The sequence below is a fragment of the Melozone crissalis genome, unplaced genomic scaffold (genome assembly GCF_028551555.1).
Source record: "Melozone crissalis strain CALT ecotype California unplaced genomic scaffold, PUWL_Pcris_2 ptg000016l_1, whole genome shotgun sequence".
NCBI lineage: Eukaryota > Metazoa > Chordata > Aves > Passeriformes > Passerellidae > Melozone > Melozone crissalis.
Window position 1 is genome coordinate 54,070,663 of NW_026535794.1, and position 15,846 is coordinate 54,086,508.

A 15,846-nucleotide genomic window follows, 5' to 3' on the forward strand; every position below is an offset into this window, starting at 1 on the left:
TGTGTGTTGAGTGTCGATTTTAGTTTTATTCAGTGCTAGGAATAGAAAGGCTTTGCCTTGCTCCCAGTGTGCACACAACAAAGGTTAAACCCTTCCCATACACTGAGTTTACTTTAGCTGTAAATTATATACTGTATCAGAGGAGCCTGGGATGTCTTCTGTGAGTCAAGAACTGCCAAATTGGTTTATAGAGAAGAGAGGGCTCTCCTTTAATCTTTTCTTTACTACTTCTCATGGATCAAATTCTTCCAGCTTCTTCCACTGCATGGTGCCTTACTCTCAAGAGCGACCCTACTGAAGGATATGGTATTTTGAAATTTGAGGAAGATCTGTCAACTCTCACCAGGTTTTAACCATGGAGGTTGGACTGAGTAAAAAAATTTGGTACAGATTTCAACCTGTGCTTTCTCCATAATGAAGGTGGTTTGGATGGTAACTAGAGTCAGAGATAGGGATCAGCACCTACTCACAGAACCATCAGGCAAGTTTTGGTATTCAACATTCAGCATGTGGTTTTCTGTGAATTGGTGTTTAATGAAGAGTACCCTGAAGCTTTCTGAATAAAATTACAGAAGACTATTCAGCCACAGTTTTTCTCTCAACTGGTCTTGGAACAGGTATTTTTGATAACTGAAGAACTGTGCCAATTTAGAGCTTCTTTCTGCTAACAGGTTGAGATTGTCATGACTGTGCAATGTAATATAATGACATATTAGTAATTTGGAATTCCATGGAATAGAATGGTTAGTCTACTCTTGATCTAAACTAGAGATGAACAAAGTTTTCAGGATGGATAATTCTGTTCAAAATCAATCATATCAACTACCAATTTGTAAATAAATTACTTTCTATTAAGACACAAAGCAGCTTTCTGTGAGTGGAGAGTCTAGTATAAAGATTTTAAAGCTTCTGCTTCTTTTCACTAACATCATGTCTTTCTGGGGACAAATGTTTAGGCAATTACTGTAATTATGATAAGGACTCCATTTTCCATGTGAAGTAGAGAGAATGAGTAGTCACACAGGACTGTATAATTACATTTATTCCCAACCCCCCCAAGAAAATCTTTCACTCAGACAGCATGAGATTGTTTATTTGATACATCAGCGTTAAAATCATACAAACACACGTGGAAGAAAATTAGGAATTAAATTATGTCTTCTCTTTGAGTCCCATTAGGGAAACTGAAGGGAGCAAAGAGAGGACAAAGTAATGTGAACTCAGTGTGAAGGAATGTAGCTAATGTTCCTTATCTGACCTCATGCTGAGCCACAGCACCAGTGCAAAGCAGTTCTTCTATAGCGTCATCCTCATACCCCAGCACGCTCTTCAGTATCTCCACTGTGTGTTGTCCAACAAGTGGAGGTGGTTTCGGATGTGACATAGCAAATTCACTGTATCTGACACCTGGTCCTGAAAACAAAAAAAAACCAAATAGGAGGGAAATTATTTTCCAGAGTTACTACCCATATTTATATTGAATTGTTAAAGGAAAGTACCTCATTTTCACATCAGTTCTAATCACAGTCCTTACCATCAAAATGTTTTATTCTGAAATTACAGACTAAAAAGATTCCAGTTCGCAATAATATACCAATAAGCCCCTTTTAAATAGTTCACTCAAATGTAGAATTTCTGGAGTGCTGGATAGTCATGAAATGTTATGAAAATCTTCCCGTTTTTTCCAGTGATATGTATATATATATATCAGGGTGATTTGAGTCATGTCGCCAGTCTTCCACTCCCTGCTACCTGAACAGCAATGCCCAGCCCATTCAGGATGAGATGCAGAAATCCCCACATTTCTACACCATGAGGCAGAACAAGCATAAGGACACAATTCAGTGTCACATTAACACACTTCCACTGTTGTCAGAGCAGTGCACGGACAATGGGCAGCACCATCTCCAGCTGGCAGCAGATCAAGCACCTCTGCAGTATGCTCCATTGTCCTGCAGTGACACAACTGACAGAATGATTAAACCAGTTTGGTTTACGTGTTTTATCAAAAATACAAGTAGCAGTAGCCATACGAAAATCAACAATGATTTATTTGCTGTGGAAGGAATAATTTCAAAAATGAAAATCTGGAAGCTGGCAATGATAAGAAGTCTTCTTCTATTGCAGGTAGTCAGATGTCATGTTTTAGTGGTGTGCTGTAGTGAACTGATTTTGGAGCAGCTCCCTGCAGACAAGCCCTGCCCCTCACCACCTGGAGCCCTGCCCCTCACACATGGAGCCCTGCCCCTCACACATGGAGCCCCGCCCCTCAAACAGAGAGCCCAGGGCCTCACTGACTGGGGCCCTGACCCTCACACATGGAGCCCTACCCCTCACCGCCTGGACCCCAACCCCTCACACATGGAGCCCTGCCGCTCACCGCCTGGAGCCCTGCCCCTCGCACATGGAGCCCTGCCCCTGACTGCCTGGAGCCACTACCCGCACTGACTAGGGCCATGCCCTTCACACATGGAGCCCTGCCCATCATTGCCTGAAGCCCCACCTTTCACACATGGATCCCCGCCCCGCACACATGGAGCCCTGCCCCTCACCGACTGGGACACTGCCCCTCACCCATGGAGCCCTGCCCCTCACACATGGAGCCCTGCCCCTCACACATCAAGCCCTGCCCTTCACTGTCTGGAGCCCTGCCCCTCACACATGGAGCCCTGCCCCTCACACATGGAGCCCCGCCCCTTACACATGGAGCCCTACCCCTCGCCGCCTGGAGCCCTGCCCCTCACACATGGAGCCCTGCCCCCCACACATGGACTCCTGCACCTCACACATGGATCCCAGCCCCTCACTGCCAGGAGCCCTGCCCTTCACACATGGAGTTCTGCCCCTCACCGACTGGGGCCCTGACCCCCAAACACAGAACCCCGCCCTTCACTGCCTAGAGCCCTGCCACAAACACATGGAGACCTGCAACCTCACACATGGAGCCCTGCCCCTCACACATGGAGCCCCGCCCCTCACACATGGAGCCCTGCCCCTCAAAGCCTGGAGCCCTGCCCCTCACCGCCTGGAGCCCTACCCCTCACACATGGAGCCCTGCCCCTCACCGCCTGGAGCCCTGCCCCTCACACATGGAGCCCGGTCCCTCAAACATGGAGCCCTGCCCCTCACCGCCTGGAGCACTGCCCCTCACACATGGAGTCCTGCACCTCACACATGGACCCCTACCCCTCCCTGCCTGGAGCCCTGTCTCTCTTGGCCTGGAGCCATGCCCCTCACACATGCAGCCCTGCCCTTCACACATAGAGACCTGCCCCCCACTGCTTGCAGCCCTGCCCCTCACACATGGAGCGCTGCCCCTCACACATTGAGCCCCGCTCCTCACTGCTAGGAGCCCTGCCCCTCACATTTGGAGACATGCCCCTCACACATGGAACACCGTCCCTCATATTTGGAGCCCTGGCCCTCACACATTGAGCCCTGCCCCTCACACATGGACCTCGCCCCTCAAACATGGAGCCCTGCCCCTCCCTGACTGGGGCCCTGCCCATCACACATGGAGCCCTGCCCCTCACGGCCTGGAACCCAGCCCCTCACACATGGAACCCCGCCCATCACTGACTGGGTGTCCGCCCATCACACATGGAGCCCTGCCCCTCACACGTGGAGCCCCGCCCCTCACCGACTGGGGCCCGGCCCCTCACACATGGAGCCCTGCCCCTAACACATGGAGCACTTATCCTCACTCATGGAGCCCTGCCTCTCACTGCCTGGAGCTCTGCCCCTCACACATGGAGCCCTGCCCCTCACACATGGAGCCCCGCCCCTCACACATGGAGCCCGGCCCCTCAGTGACTGTGGCCCTGCCCATCACACATGGAGCCCTGCCCCTCACTGCCTGGAGCACCGCCCCTCACACATGGAGCCCCACCCCTCACACATGGAGACCTGTCCCTCACACCTGGAGGCCTGCCCCTCACTGACTGGGGCCCTGCCCCTCACACATGGAGCCCTGTCCCTCACACATGGAGCCCTACCCCTCACACATGGAAACCTGCCCCTCACAACTGGAGCCCGGCCCCTCAAACATGGAGCCCCGCTCCTCACTGCTAGGAGCCCTGCCCCTTACATTTTGAGACCTGCCCCTCACACATGGAGCCCCGTCCCTCAGACATGGCGCTCTGACCATCACACATGGAGCCCCGCCCCTCACACATGGAGCCCCGTTCCTTTCACATTGAGCCCTGCCCCTCATACATGGAGCCCCGTTCCTTACACATTGAGCCCTGCTCCTCACACATGGAGCCCTGCCCCTTACACATGGAGCCCTGCCCCTCACACATGGAGCCCCGCTCCTCACTGCTAGGAGCCCTGCCCCTCACACATGGAGACCTGCCCCTCACATTTGGAGCCCTGCTCCTCACACATGGAGTCCCACTCCTCACTGCTAGGAGGCCTGCCCCTCACATTTGGAGACCTGCCCCTCACACATGGGGCCCTGCCCATCACACATGGAGCCCCGCTCCTCACTGCTAGGAGCCCTGCCCCTCACACATGGAGACCTGCCCCTCACATTTGGAGCCCTGCTCCTCACACATGGAGTCCCACTCCTCACTGCTAGGAGGCCTGCCCCTCACATTTGGAGCCCTGCCCCTTACACATGGAGCCCTGCCCCTCACACATGGAGCCCCGCTCCACACTGCTAGGAGCCCTGCCCCTCACACATGGAGACCTGCCCCTCACATTTGGAGCCCTGCTCCTCACACATGGAGTCCCACTCCTCACTGCTAGGAGGCCTGCCCCTCACATTTGGAGGCCTGCCCCTCACACATGGAGCCCTGCCGCTCAAAAATAGGCCCCCGCCCCCCACAAATGGACCCCTGCCCCTCTCCGACTGGGGCCCTGCCCATCACACATGGAGCCCTGCCCCTAACTGCCTGGAGCCCTACCCCTCAAACATCGAGCCCCGTTCCTCACCGAAAGGGGCCCTGCCCCTCACACATGGAGCCCCGCCCCTCACACATGGAGCCCTGCCCCTCAAAGCCTGGAGCCCTGCCCCTCACCGCCTGGAGCCCTACCCCTCACACATGGAGCCCTGCCCCTCACCGCCTGGAGCCCTGCCCCTCACACATGGAGCCCGGTCCCTCAAACATGGAGCCCTGCCCCTCACCGCCTGGAGCACTGCCCCTCACACATGGAGTCCTGCACCTCACACATGGACCCCTACCCCTCCCTGCCTGGAGCCCTGTCTCTCTTGGCCTGGAGCCATGCCCCTCACACATGCAGCCCTGCCCTTCACACATAGAGACCTGCCCCCCACTGCTTGCAGCCCTGCCCCTCACACATGGAGCGCTGCCCCTCACACATTGAGCCCCGCTCCTCACTGCTAGGAGCCCTGCCCCTCACATTTGGAGACATGCCCCTCACACATGGAACACCGTCCCTCATATTTGGAGCCCTGGCCCTCACACATTGAGCCCTGCCCCTCACACATGGACCTCGCCCCTCAAACATGGAGCCCTGCCCCTCCCTGACTGGGGCCCTGCCCATCACACATGGAGCCCTGCCCCTCACGGCCTGGAACCCAGCCCCTCACACATGGAACCCCGCCCATCACTGACTGGGTGTCCGCCCATCACACATGGAGCCCTGCCCCTCACACGTGGAGCCCCGCCCCTCACCGACTGGGGCCCGGCCCCTCAAACATGGAGCCCTGCCCCTAACACATGGAGCACTTATCCTCACACATGGAGCCCTGCCCCTCACACATGGAGCCCCGCCCCTCACACATGGAGCCCGGCCCCTCAGTGACTGTGGCCCTGCCCATCACACATGGAGCCCTGCCCCTCACTGCCTGGAGCACCGCCCCTCACACATGGAGCCCCACCCCTCACACATGGAGACCTGTCCCTCACACCTGGAGGCCTGCCCCTCACTGACTGGGGCCCTGCCCCTCACATATGGAGCCCTGTCCCTCACACATGGAGCCCTACCCCTCACACATGGAAACCTGCCCCTCACAACTGGAGCCCGGCCCCTCAAACATGGAGCCCCGCTCCTCACTGCTAGGAGCCCTGCCCCTTACATTTTGAGACCTGCCCCTCACACATGGAGCCCCGTCCCTCAGACATGGCGCTCTGACCATCACACATGGAGCCCCGCCCCTCACACATGGAGCCCCGTTCCTTTCACATTGAGCCCTGCCCCTCACACATGGAGCCCCGTCCCTCAGACATGGCGCTCTGACCATCACACATGGAGCCCCGCCCCTCACACATGGAGCCCCGTTCCTTTCACATTGAGCCCTGCCCCTCATACATGGAGCCCCGTTCCTTACACATTGAGCCCTGCTCCTCACACATGGAGCCCTGCCCCTTACACATGGAGCCCTGCCCCTCACACATGGAGCCCCGCTCCTCACTGCTAGGAGCCCTGCCCCTCACACATGGAGACCTGCCCCTCACATTTGGAGCCCTGCTCCTCACACATGGAGTCCCACTCCTCACTGCTAGGAGGCCTGCCCCTCACATTTGGAGACCTGCCCCTCACACATGGGGCCCTGCCCATCACACATGGAGCCCCGCTCCTCACTGCTAGGAGCCCTGCCCCTCACACATGGAGACCTGCCCCTCACATTTGGAGCCCTGCTCCTCACACATGGAGTCCCACTCCTCACTGCTAGGAGGCCTGCCCCTCACATTTGGAGCCCTGCCCCTTACACATGGAGCCCTGCCCCTCACACATGGAGCCCCGCTCCACACTGCTAGGAGCCCTGCCCCTCACACATGGAGACCTGCCCCTCACATTTGGAGCCCTGCTCCTCACACATGGAGTCCCACTCCTCACTGCTAGGAGGCCTGCCCCTCACATTTGGAGGCCTGCCCCTCACACATGGAGCCCTGCCGCTCAAAAATAGGCCCCCGCCCCCCACAAATGGACCCCTGCCCCTCTCCGACTGGGGCCCTGCCCATCACACATGGAGCCCTGCCCCTAACTGCCTGGAGCCCTACCCCTCAAACATCGAGCCCCGTTCCTCACCGAAAGGGGCCCTGCCCCTCACACATGGAGCCCCGCCCCTCACACATGGAGCCCTGCCCCTCAAAGCCTGGAGCCCTGCCCCTCACCGCCTGGAGCCCTACCCCTCACACATGGAGCCCTGCCCCTCACCGCCTGGAGCCCTGCCCCTCACACATGGAGCCCGGTCCCTCAAACATGGAGCCCTGCCCCTCACCGCCTGGAGCACTGCCCCTCACACATGGAGTCCTGCACCTCACACATGGACCCCTACCCCTCCCTGCCTGGAGCCCTGTCTCTCTTGGCCTGGAGCCATGCCCCTCACACATGCAGCCCTGCCCTTCACACATAGAGACCTGCCCCCCACTGCTTGCAGCCCTGCCCCTCACACATGGAGCGCTGCCCCTCACACATTGAGCCCCGCTCCTCACTGCTAGGAGCCCTGCCCCTCACATTTGGAGACATGCCCCTCACACATGGAACACCGTCCCTCATATTTGGAGCCCTGGCCCTCACACATTGAGCCCTGCCCCTCACACATGGACCTCGCCCCTCAAACATGGAGCCCTGCCCCTCCCTGACTGGGGCCCTGCCCATCACACATGGAGCCCTGCCCCTCACGGCCTGGAACCCAGCCCCTCACACATGGAACCCCGCCCATCACTGACTGGGTGTCCGCCCATCACACATGGAGCCCTGCCCCTCACACGTGGAGCCCCGCCCCTCACCGACTGGGGCCCGGCCCCTCAAACATGGAGCCCTGCCCCTAACACATGGAGCACTTATCCTCACACATGGAGCCCTGCCCCTCACACATGGAGCCCCGCCCCTCACACATGGAGCCCGGCCCCTCAGTGACTGTGGCCCTGCCCATCACACATGGAGCCCTGCCCCTCACTGCCTGGAGCACCGCCCCTCACACATGGAGCCCCACCCCTCACACATGGAGACCTGTCCCTCACACCTGGAGGCCTGCCCCTCACTGACTGGGGCCCTGCCCCTCACATATGGAGCCCTGTCCCTCACACATGGAGCCCTACCCCTCACACATGGAAACCTGCCCCTCACAACTGGAGCCCGGCCCCTCAAACATGGAGCCCCGCTCCTCACTGCTAGGAGCCCTGCCCCTTACATTTTGAGACCTGCCCCTCACACATGGAGCCCCGTCCCTCAGACATGGCGCTCTGACCATCACACATGGAGCCCCGCCCCTCACACATGGAGCCCCGTTCCTTTCACATTGAGCCCTGCCCCTCACACATGGAGCCCCGTCCCTCAGACATGGCGCTCTGACCATCACACATGGAGCCCCGCCCCTCACACATGGAGCCCCGTTCCTTTCACATTGAGCCCTGCCCCTCATACATGGAGCCCCGTTCCTTACACATTGAGCCCTGCTCCTCACACATGGAGCCCTGCCCCTTACACATGGAGCCCTGCCCCTCACACATGGAGCCCCGCTCCTCACTGCTAGGAGCCCTGCCCCTCACACATGGAGACCTGCCCCTCACATTTGGAGCCCTGCTCCTCACACATGGAGTCCCACTCCTCACTGCTAGGAGGCCTGCCCCTCACATTTGGAGACCTGCCCCTCACACATGGGGCCCTGCCCATCACACATGGAGCCCCGCTCCTCACTGCTAGGAGCCCTGCCCCTCACACATGGAGACCTGCCCCTCACATTTGGAGCCCTGCTCCTCACACATGGAGTCCCACTCCTCACTGCTAGGAGGCCTGCCCCTCACATTTGGAGCCCTGCCCCTTACACATGGAGCCCTGCCCCTCACACATGGAGCCCCGCTCCACACTGCTAGGAGCCCTGCCCCTCACACATGGAGACCTGCCCCTCACATTTGGAGCCCTGCTCCTCACACATGGAGTCCCACTCCTCACTGCTAGGAGGCCTGCCCCTCACATTTGGAGGCCTGCCCCTCACACATGGAGCCCTGCCGCTCAAAAATAGGCCCCCGCCCCCCACAAATGGACCCCTGCCCCTCTCCGACTGGGGCCCTGCCCATCACACATGGAGCCCTGCCCCTAACTGCCTGGAGCCCTACCCCTCAAACATCGAGCCCCGTTCCTCACCGAAAGGGGCCCTGCCCCTCACACATGGAGCCCCGCCCCTCACACATGGAGCCCTGCCCCTCAAAGCCTGGAGCCCTGCCCCTCACCGCCTGGAGCCCTACCCCTCACACATGGAGCCCTGCCCCTCACCGCCTGGAGCCCTGCCCCTCACACATGGAGCCCGGTCCCTCAAACATGGAGCCCTGCCCCTCACCGCCTGGAGCACTGCCCCTCACACATGGAGTCCTGCACCTCACACATGGACCCCTACCCCTCCCTGCCTGGAGCCCTGTCTCTCTTGGCCTGGAGCCATGCCCCTCACACATGCAGCCCTGCCCTTCACACATAGAGACCTGCCCCCCACTGCTTGCAGCCCTGCCCCTCACACATGGAGCGCTGCCCCTCACACATTGAGCCCCGCTCCTCACTGCTAGGAGCCCTGCCCCTCACATTTGGAGACATGCCCCTCACACATGGAACACCGTCCCTCATATTTGGAGCCCTGGCCCTCACACATTGAGCCCTGCCCCTCACACATGGACCTCGCCCCTCAAACATGGAGCCCTGCCCCTCCCTGACTGGGGCCCTGCCCATCACACATGGAGCCCTGCCCCTCACGGCCTGGAACCCAGCCCCTCACACATGGAACCCCGCCCATCACTGACTGGGTGTCCGCCCATCACACATGGAGCCCTGCCCCTCACACGTGGAGCCCCGCCCCTCACCGACTGGGGCCCGGCCCCTCACACATGGAGCCCTGCCCCTAACACATGGAGCACTTATCCTCACTCATGGAGCCCTGCCTCTCACTGCCTGGAGCTCTGCCCCTCACACATGGAGCCCTGCCCCTCACACATGGAGCCCCGCCCCTCACACATGGAGCCCGGCCCCTCAGTGACTGTGGCCCTGCCCATCACACATGGAGCCCTGCCCCTCACTGCCTGGAGCACCGCCCCTCACACATGGAGCCCCACCCCTCACACATGGAGACCTGTCCCTCACACCTGGAGGCCTGCCCCTCACTGACTGGGGCCCTGCCCCTCACATATGGAGCCCTGTCCCTCACACATGGAGCCCTACCCCTCACACATGGAAACCTGCCCCTCACAACTGGAGCCCGGCCCCTCAAACATGGAGCCCCACTCCTCACTGCTAGGAGCCCTGCCCCTTACATTTTGAGACCTGCCCCTCACACATGGAGCCCCGTCCCTCAGACATGGCGCTCTGACCATCACACATGGAGCCCCGCCCCTCACACATGGAGCCCCGTTCCTTTCACATTGAGCCCTGCCCCTCACACATGGAGCCCCGTTCCTTACACATTGAGCCCTGCTCCTCACACATGGAGCCCTGCCCCTTACACATGGAGCCCTGCCCCTCACACATGGAGCCCCGCTCCTCACTGCTAGGAGCCCTGCCCCTCACACATGGAGACCTGCCCCTCACATTTGGAGCCCTGCTCCTCACACATGGAGTCCCACTCCTCACTGCTAGGAGGCCTGCCCCTCACATTTGGAGCCCTGCCCCTTACACATGGGGCCCTGCCCCTCACACATGGAGCCCCGCTCCACACTGCTAGGAGCCCTGCCCCTCACACATGGAGACCTGCCCCTCACATTTGGAGCCCTGCTCCTCACACATGGAGTCCCACTCCTCACTGCTAGGAGGCCTGCCCCTCACATTTGGAGACCTGCCCCTCACACATGGGGCCCTGCCCATCACACATGGAGCCCCGCTCCTCACTGCTAGGAGCCCTGCCCCTCACACATGGAGACCTGCCCCTCACATTTGGAGCCCTGCTCCTCACACATGGAGTCCCACTCCTCACTGCTAGGAGGCCTGCCCCTCACATTTGGAGCCCTGCCCCTTACACATGGAGCCCTGCCCCTCACACATGGAGCCCCGCTCCACACTGCTAGGAGCCCTGCCCCTCACACATGGAGACCTGCCCCTCACATTTGGAGCCCTGCTCCTCACACATGGAGTCCCACTCCTCACTGCTAGGAGGCCTGCCCCTCACATTTGGAGGCCTGCCCCTCACACATGGAGCCCTGCCGCTCAAAAATAGGCCCCCGCCCCCCACAAATGGACCCCTGCCCCTCTCCGACTGGGGCCCTGCCCATCACACATGGAGCCCTGCCCCTAACTGCCTGGAGCCCTACCCCTCAAACATCGAGCCCCGTTCCTCACCGAAAGGGGCCCCGCCCCTCACACATGGACCCCTGCCCCTCACTGCCTGTGTCCCTGGCCCTCACACATGGAGCCCCGCCCCTCACACATGGACCCCCGCCCCTCACACATGGAGCCCTGCCTCTCAGCGCCTGGAGGCCTGCCCCTTTACACATGGAGCCCCACCCCTCACACATGGAGCACTGCCCCTCACTGCCTGGAGCCCTGCCTCTCACAAATGGAGACCTGCCCCTCACACATGGAGCCCTGCCCCGCACACATGGAGCCCCACCCCACACACATGGAGCCCTGCCCCTCAGTGACTGGGGCCTGACCCATCACACACGGAGCCCTGCCCCTCACACATGGAGCCCCGCCCCTCACTGCTAGGAGCCCTGCCCCTCACACATGGAGCCCCGCCCCTCACACACTGCGTCCCCGCCAATCACAAAGGGAGCCCTGACCCTCACGGCCTGAAGGCCTGCCCCTCACACATGGAGCCCCGCCCCTCACACATGGAGCCCCACCCCTCACTTCTGGAGCCCTGCCCCTCACACATGGAGCCCCGCCCCTAACTGCTAGGAGCCCTGCCCCTCACACATGGAGCCCAGCCCCTCAAACACGGAGTCCCACCCCTCACTTCTAGGAGCCCTGCCCCTCACACATGGAGCCCTGCCCCTCACCGACTGAGGGCCTGCCCAGCACATATGGAGCCCCGCCTTTCACGGCCCGGAGCCCTGCCCCTCACACATGGAGCCCTGCCCTTAACACATGGAGCTCCACCCCTCACTGACTGGGGCCATGCCCATCACACATGGAGCCCTGCCCCTCACACATGGAGTCCTGCCCCTCACACACGGAGACCTGCCCCTAACACATGGAGCCCTGCCCATCACACATGGAGCCCTGCCCCTCACACATGGAGCCCTGCCCCTCACACACGGAGACCTGCCCCTAACACATGGAGCCCTGCCCCTCACACATGGAGCCCTACCCCTCACACATGGAGCCCTGTCCCAAACCGCCTGAAACCCTGCCCCTCACACATGGAGCCATGCCTCTCAGCGCCTGGAGGCCTGGCCCTCACACATGGAGCCCTGCCCCTCACACATGGAGCCCCGTCCCCCACAAATGGATCCCTGCCCCTCTCCGAATGGGGTCCTGCCCATCACACATGGAGCCCCGCCCCTAACTGCCTGGAGCCCTACCCCTCACACATGGAGCCCCGCTCCTCACCGACAGGGGCGCTGCCCCTCACACATGGAGCCCCGCCCCTCACTGCAAGGAGCCTTGCCCCTCACATTTGGAGAACTGCCCCTCACACATGGAGCCCCGCCCCTTACATTTAGAGCCCTGCCCCTCACACATGGAGCCCCGCTCCACACACATGGAGCCCCGCCCCTCACACATGGAGCCCTGCCCCTCACACATGGAGCCCCGCCCCTCATACATGGAGCCCTTTTCCTCACACATGGAGCCCTGCCCCTCACACATGGAGACCTGTCCCTCACACATGGAGCCCTGCCCCTCACACAAGGAGCCCTGCTCCTCACCGCTAGGAGCCCTGACCCTCACATTTGGAGACCTACCCCTCACACATGGAGCCCCCCCCCCTAACACATGGAGCCCCACCCCTCACACATGGAGCCCTGCCCCTCACACATTGAGCCCTGCCCCAAACTGCCTGGAGCCCTGCCCCTCACACATGGAGCCCTGTCCCTCACACATGGAGCCCCGCCTCCCACAAATGGACCCCTGCCCCTCAGTGACTGTGGCCCTGCCCATCACACATGGAGCCCTGCCCCTAACTGCCTGGAGCCCTACCCCTCACACATGGAGCCCCATTCCTCACCGACTGGGGTCCCGCCCCTAACACATGGAGCCCTGCCCCTCACCGTCTGTATATCTGTCCCTCACACTTGGAGCCCCTCCCCTCACACATGGAGCCCTGCCCCTCACTGCTAGGAGCCCTGCTGCTCACATTTAAAGACCTGCCCCTCTCACATGGAGCCCCGCCCCCCACACTTGGAGCCCTGCCCCTCCCTGACTGGGGCCCTGCCCATCACACATGCAGCCCTGCCCCTAACCGCCTGGAGCCCCGCCCCTCACTGCTAGGAGCCTTGCCCCTCACATTTGTAGCCCTGCCTCTCACACATGGAGCCCTGCCCCTCTGAAATGGAGCCCCGCCCCATTACACATGGAGCCTTGCCCCTCACCGAATGGGGTCCTGCCCCTCACACACGGATCCCTGCCCCTCACACATGGAGCCCGGCCCCTAACACATGGAGCCCCGCCCCTCACAGGTGGAGCCCCGCCCCTCACACATGGACCCCCGCTCCTCACACCAGGAGCCCTGACTTTCATACATGGAGCCCTGCCCCTCACACTTAGAGCCCCGCCCCTCGTATGTGGATCCCCGCCCCTCACCCATGGAGCCCTGCCCCTCACACATGGAGCCCCGCCCCTCACTGCTAGGAGCCCTGCCCCTCACACATGGAGCCCTGTCCCTCTCCGACTGGGGCCCTGCCCCTCACATTTGTAGCCCTGCCCCTCACACATGGAGCCCTGCCCCTCTGAAATGGAGCCCCGCCCCATTACACATGGAGCCTTGCCCCTCACCGAATGGGGTCCTGCCCCTCACACACGGATCCCTGCCCCTCACACATGGAGCCCGGCCCCTAACACATGGAGCCCCGCCCCTCACAGGTGGAGCCCCGCCCCTCACACATGGACCCCCGCTCCTCACACCAGGAGCCCTGACTTTCATACATGGAGCCCTGCCCCTCACACTTAGAGCCCCGCCCCTCGTATGTGGATCCCCGCCCCTCACCCATGGAGCCCTGCCCCTCACTCATGGAGCCCTGCCCCTCACACATGGAGCCCTGCCCTACCCTTACTGCCAGAGTCAGAAATGAGAATGAGCCAGAAATTCATGCTGGAATCATAAGTGAGGTGCACCCACTCACCTCACAGAACTGAGGTGCGCTTTCATTGCGTGTGCACTCAGCACATGCAATGAAAGATTAGCTGCCTCATGGAGAAAGACAGGACAATAGTTTCCTTAAGTGCTAATTGAAAACTGGTCTTTAATACAAAACTGAAGAACATTTGATGCTATTGAGAAAATGATTCCTCTATTAATAATAATGGCTTTTATTACATCATTAAAAGAATTTACAAATAGGGTTATATTTCATTTTATCTTTGTCTACAAAACTACAGCTTTGCTTTGAAATGCAAAGAAATAGAAAGAACGTTTCAAAAACCAGAACAGTATTTATTTTATTTCTGAAGAAATAGAATATTGACCAGCAAGAGAAGTGAACCACAGCATGAATTGATAGATTTGGTACATGAAGCTACTACTTATTTGAGGAGAGATGTTGGCAAAGGTCAGTCAGGATGACAAAACATGTCATTTTACTATTTTTTGCCAGTCTTCATGAACTGGAATCAAGTGTTTAAAAATGAAGTATCCACCTCCAGGAAAGATAAAATAAGACAAAAGGTACCTAGAAAAACAGTATTTTTCAAGCTGATTTGGTACATTTCTCACAAGTATGCTCCTGGAAGGACTAATGGTTGGACTTGATGATCTTACAGGTCTTTGCCAATCCAGATGATTCCAGGTTCCTATATATGGTTTCTGAGTTTAAAAAGGAAAGGAATTACAGTTGGTCAATTGCAAACCAAATAATTTAACTTCAAGTTCCATTCAATACTGGATGAAATAATCACAATGAAAATACTCAGCAGGTGAGTAACAGCCAGCATGTACCTCTTGAGAACAAATAGTATGTGTGATCTCCTGTCTTTCTATCAGGAAAAGGGCTGGAGGTGAGATACATCCCATCTAAATTTAGAAATCAATAATCTAGATATAGAAGTTTAGTTCCTTAGACACTCTTTGGAGATACTGAAGATGAAAGAACACATTTACAGTGTCATCTAAAACACTGGTAAATGAGTAAACCTGGCCAGATAAATTGCAATCACCTGTGTTTCTCCACAGAGGAAAGGGTAGACAAGTATCCTGGATGGGGAGGTTTACCACCCAGACATCAAGCCAGGTGAGATGACCCTCTGTCATGGTTTAACTCCAGCCAGTAGACAAGCCCCACTGAATTCAACACAAATCTGAAACACAGTCCCATAGCAGCCACTGTAAAGAAAATTGCCTCTACCCCAGACAAGACCAACACATTCTTCAACCTGTAAGACACCAAATCAAGAACTGACTTCCAGAAAGAAAATTCTCTGCTATTTTCCATAAACTCACTAAAGAAACAAGGTCTAGATAAATCCAAAACAAGGTGCAATACTGAGAGGGAAATCATATTCAGAGAATTGCTTCTTGGGATCTTCTAAAACAGAACATTGTAAGTGAGCTCCAGAGGAATCTGTTCAGTATGAAGCACTTAGCAGTGATGGCTCAGCAGCACCTGATGGCTGATGGAACTCAGATCTTAGCTGCTCAGCTTTCTGAGGACATCAAAAGTTTTAACTTCCTGTGAAGCACATTTTACAATGACCTGGCTACATTGGAGAAATGGTCTGATAAAAGAGGGTGCAATTCAATACTGTCAAGGGGAAGAAATTATGTTCATTACATAAATACAGTGCAGGGGACAAACAGGAAAG

The 15,846-nt window shown here is 58.3% G+C and overlaps 1 protein-coding gene across 1 annotated transcript in view; it reads right to left on the reverse strand.

Annotated features, from left to right (window-relative positions):
• Positions 1-1,063: 1,063 nt before the first annotated feature.
• The window catches only part of SUGCT (succinyl-CoA:glutarate-CoA transferase), a 322,995-nt gene continuing 308,212 nt past the window's right edge, over positions 1,064-15,846 (reverse strand). The window contains exon 14 of the mRNA XM_054273946.1: positions 1,064-1,413. Coding sequence (XP_054129921.1) covers positions 1,250-1,413 — 164 coding nt within the window. The 3' untranslated portion in view covers positions 1,064-1,249. The remainder of the gene's footprint in view (positions 1,414-15,846) is intronic.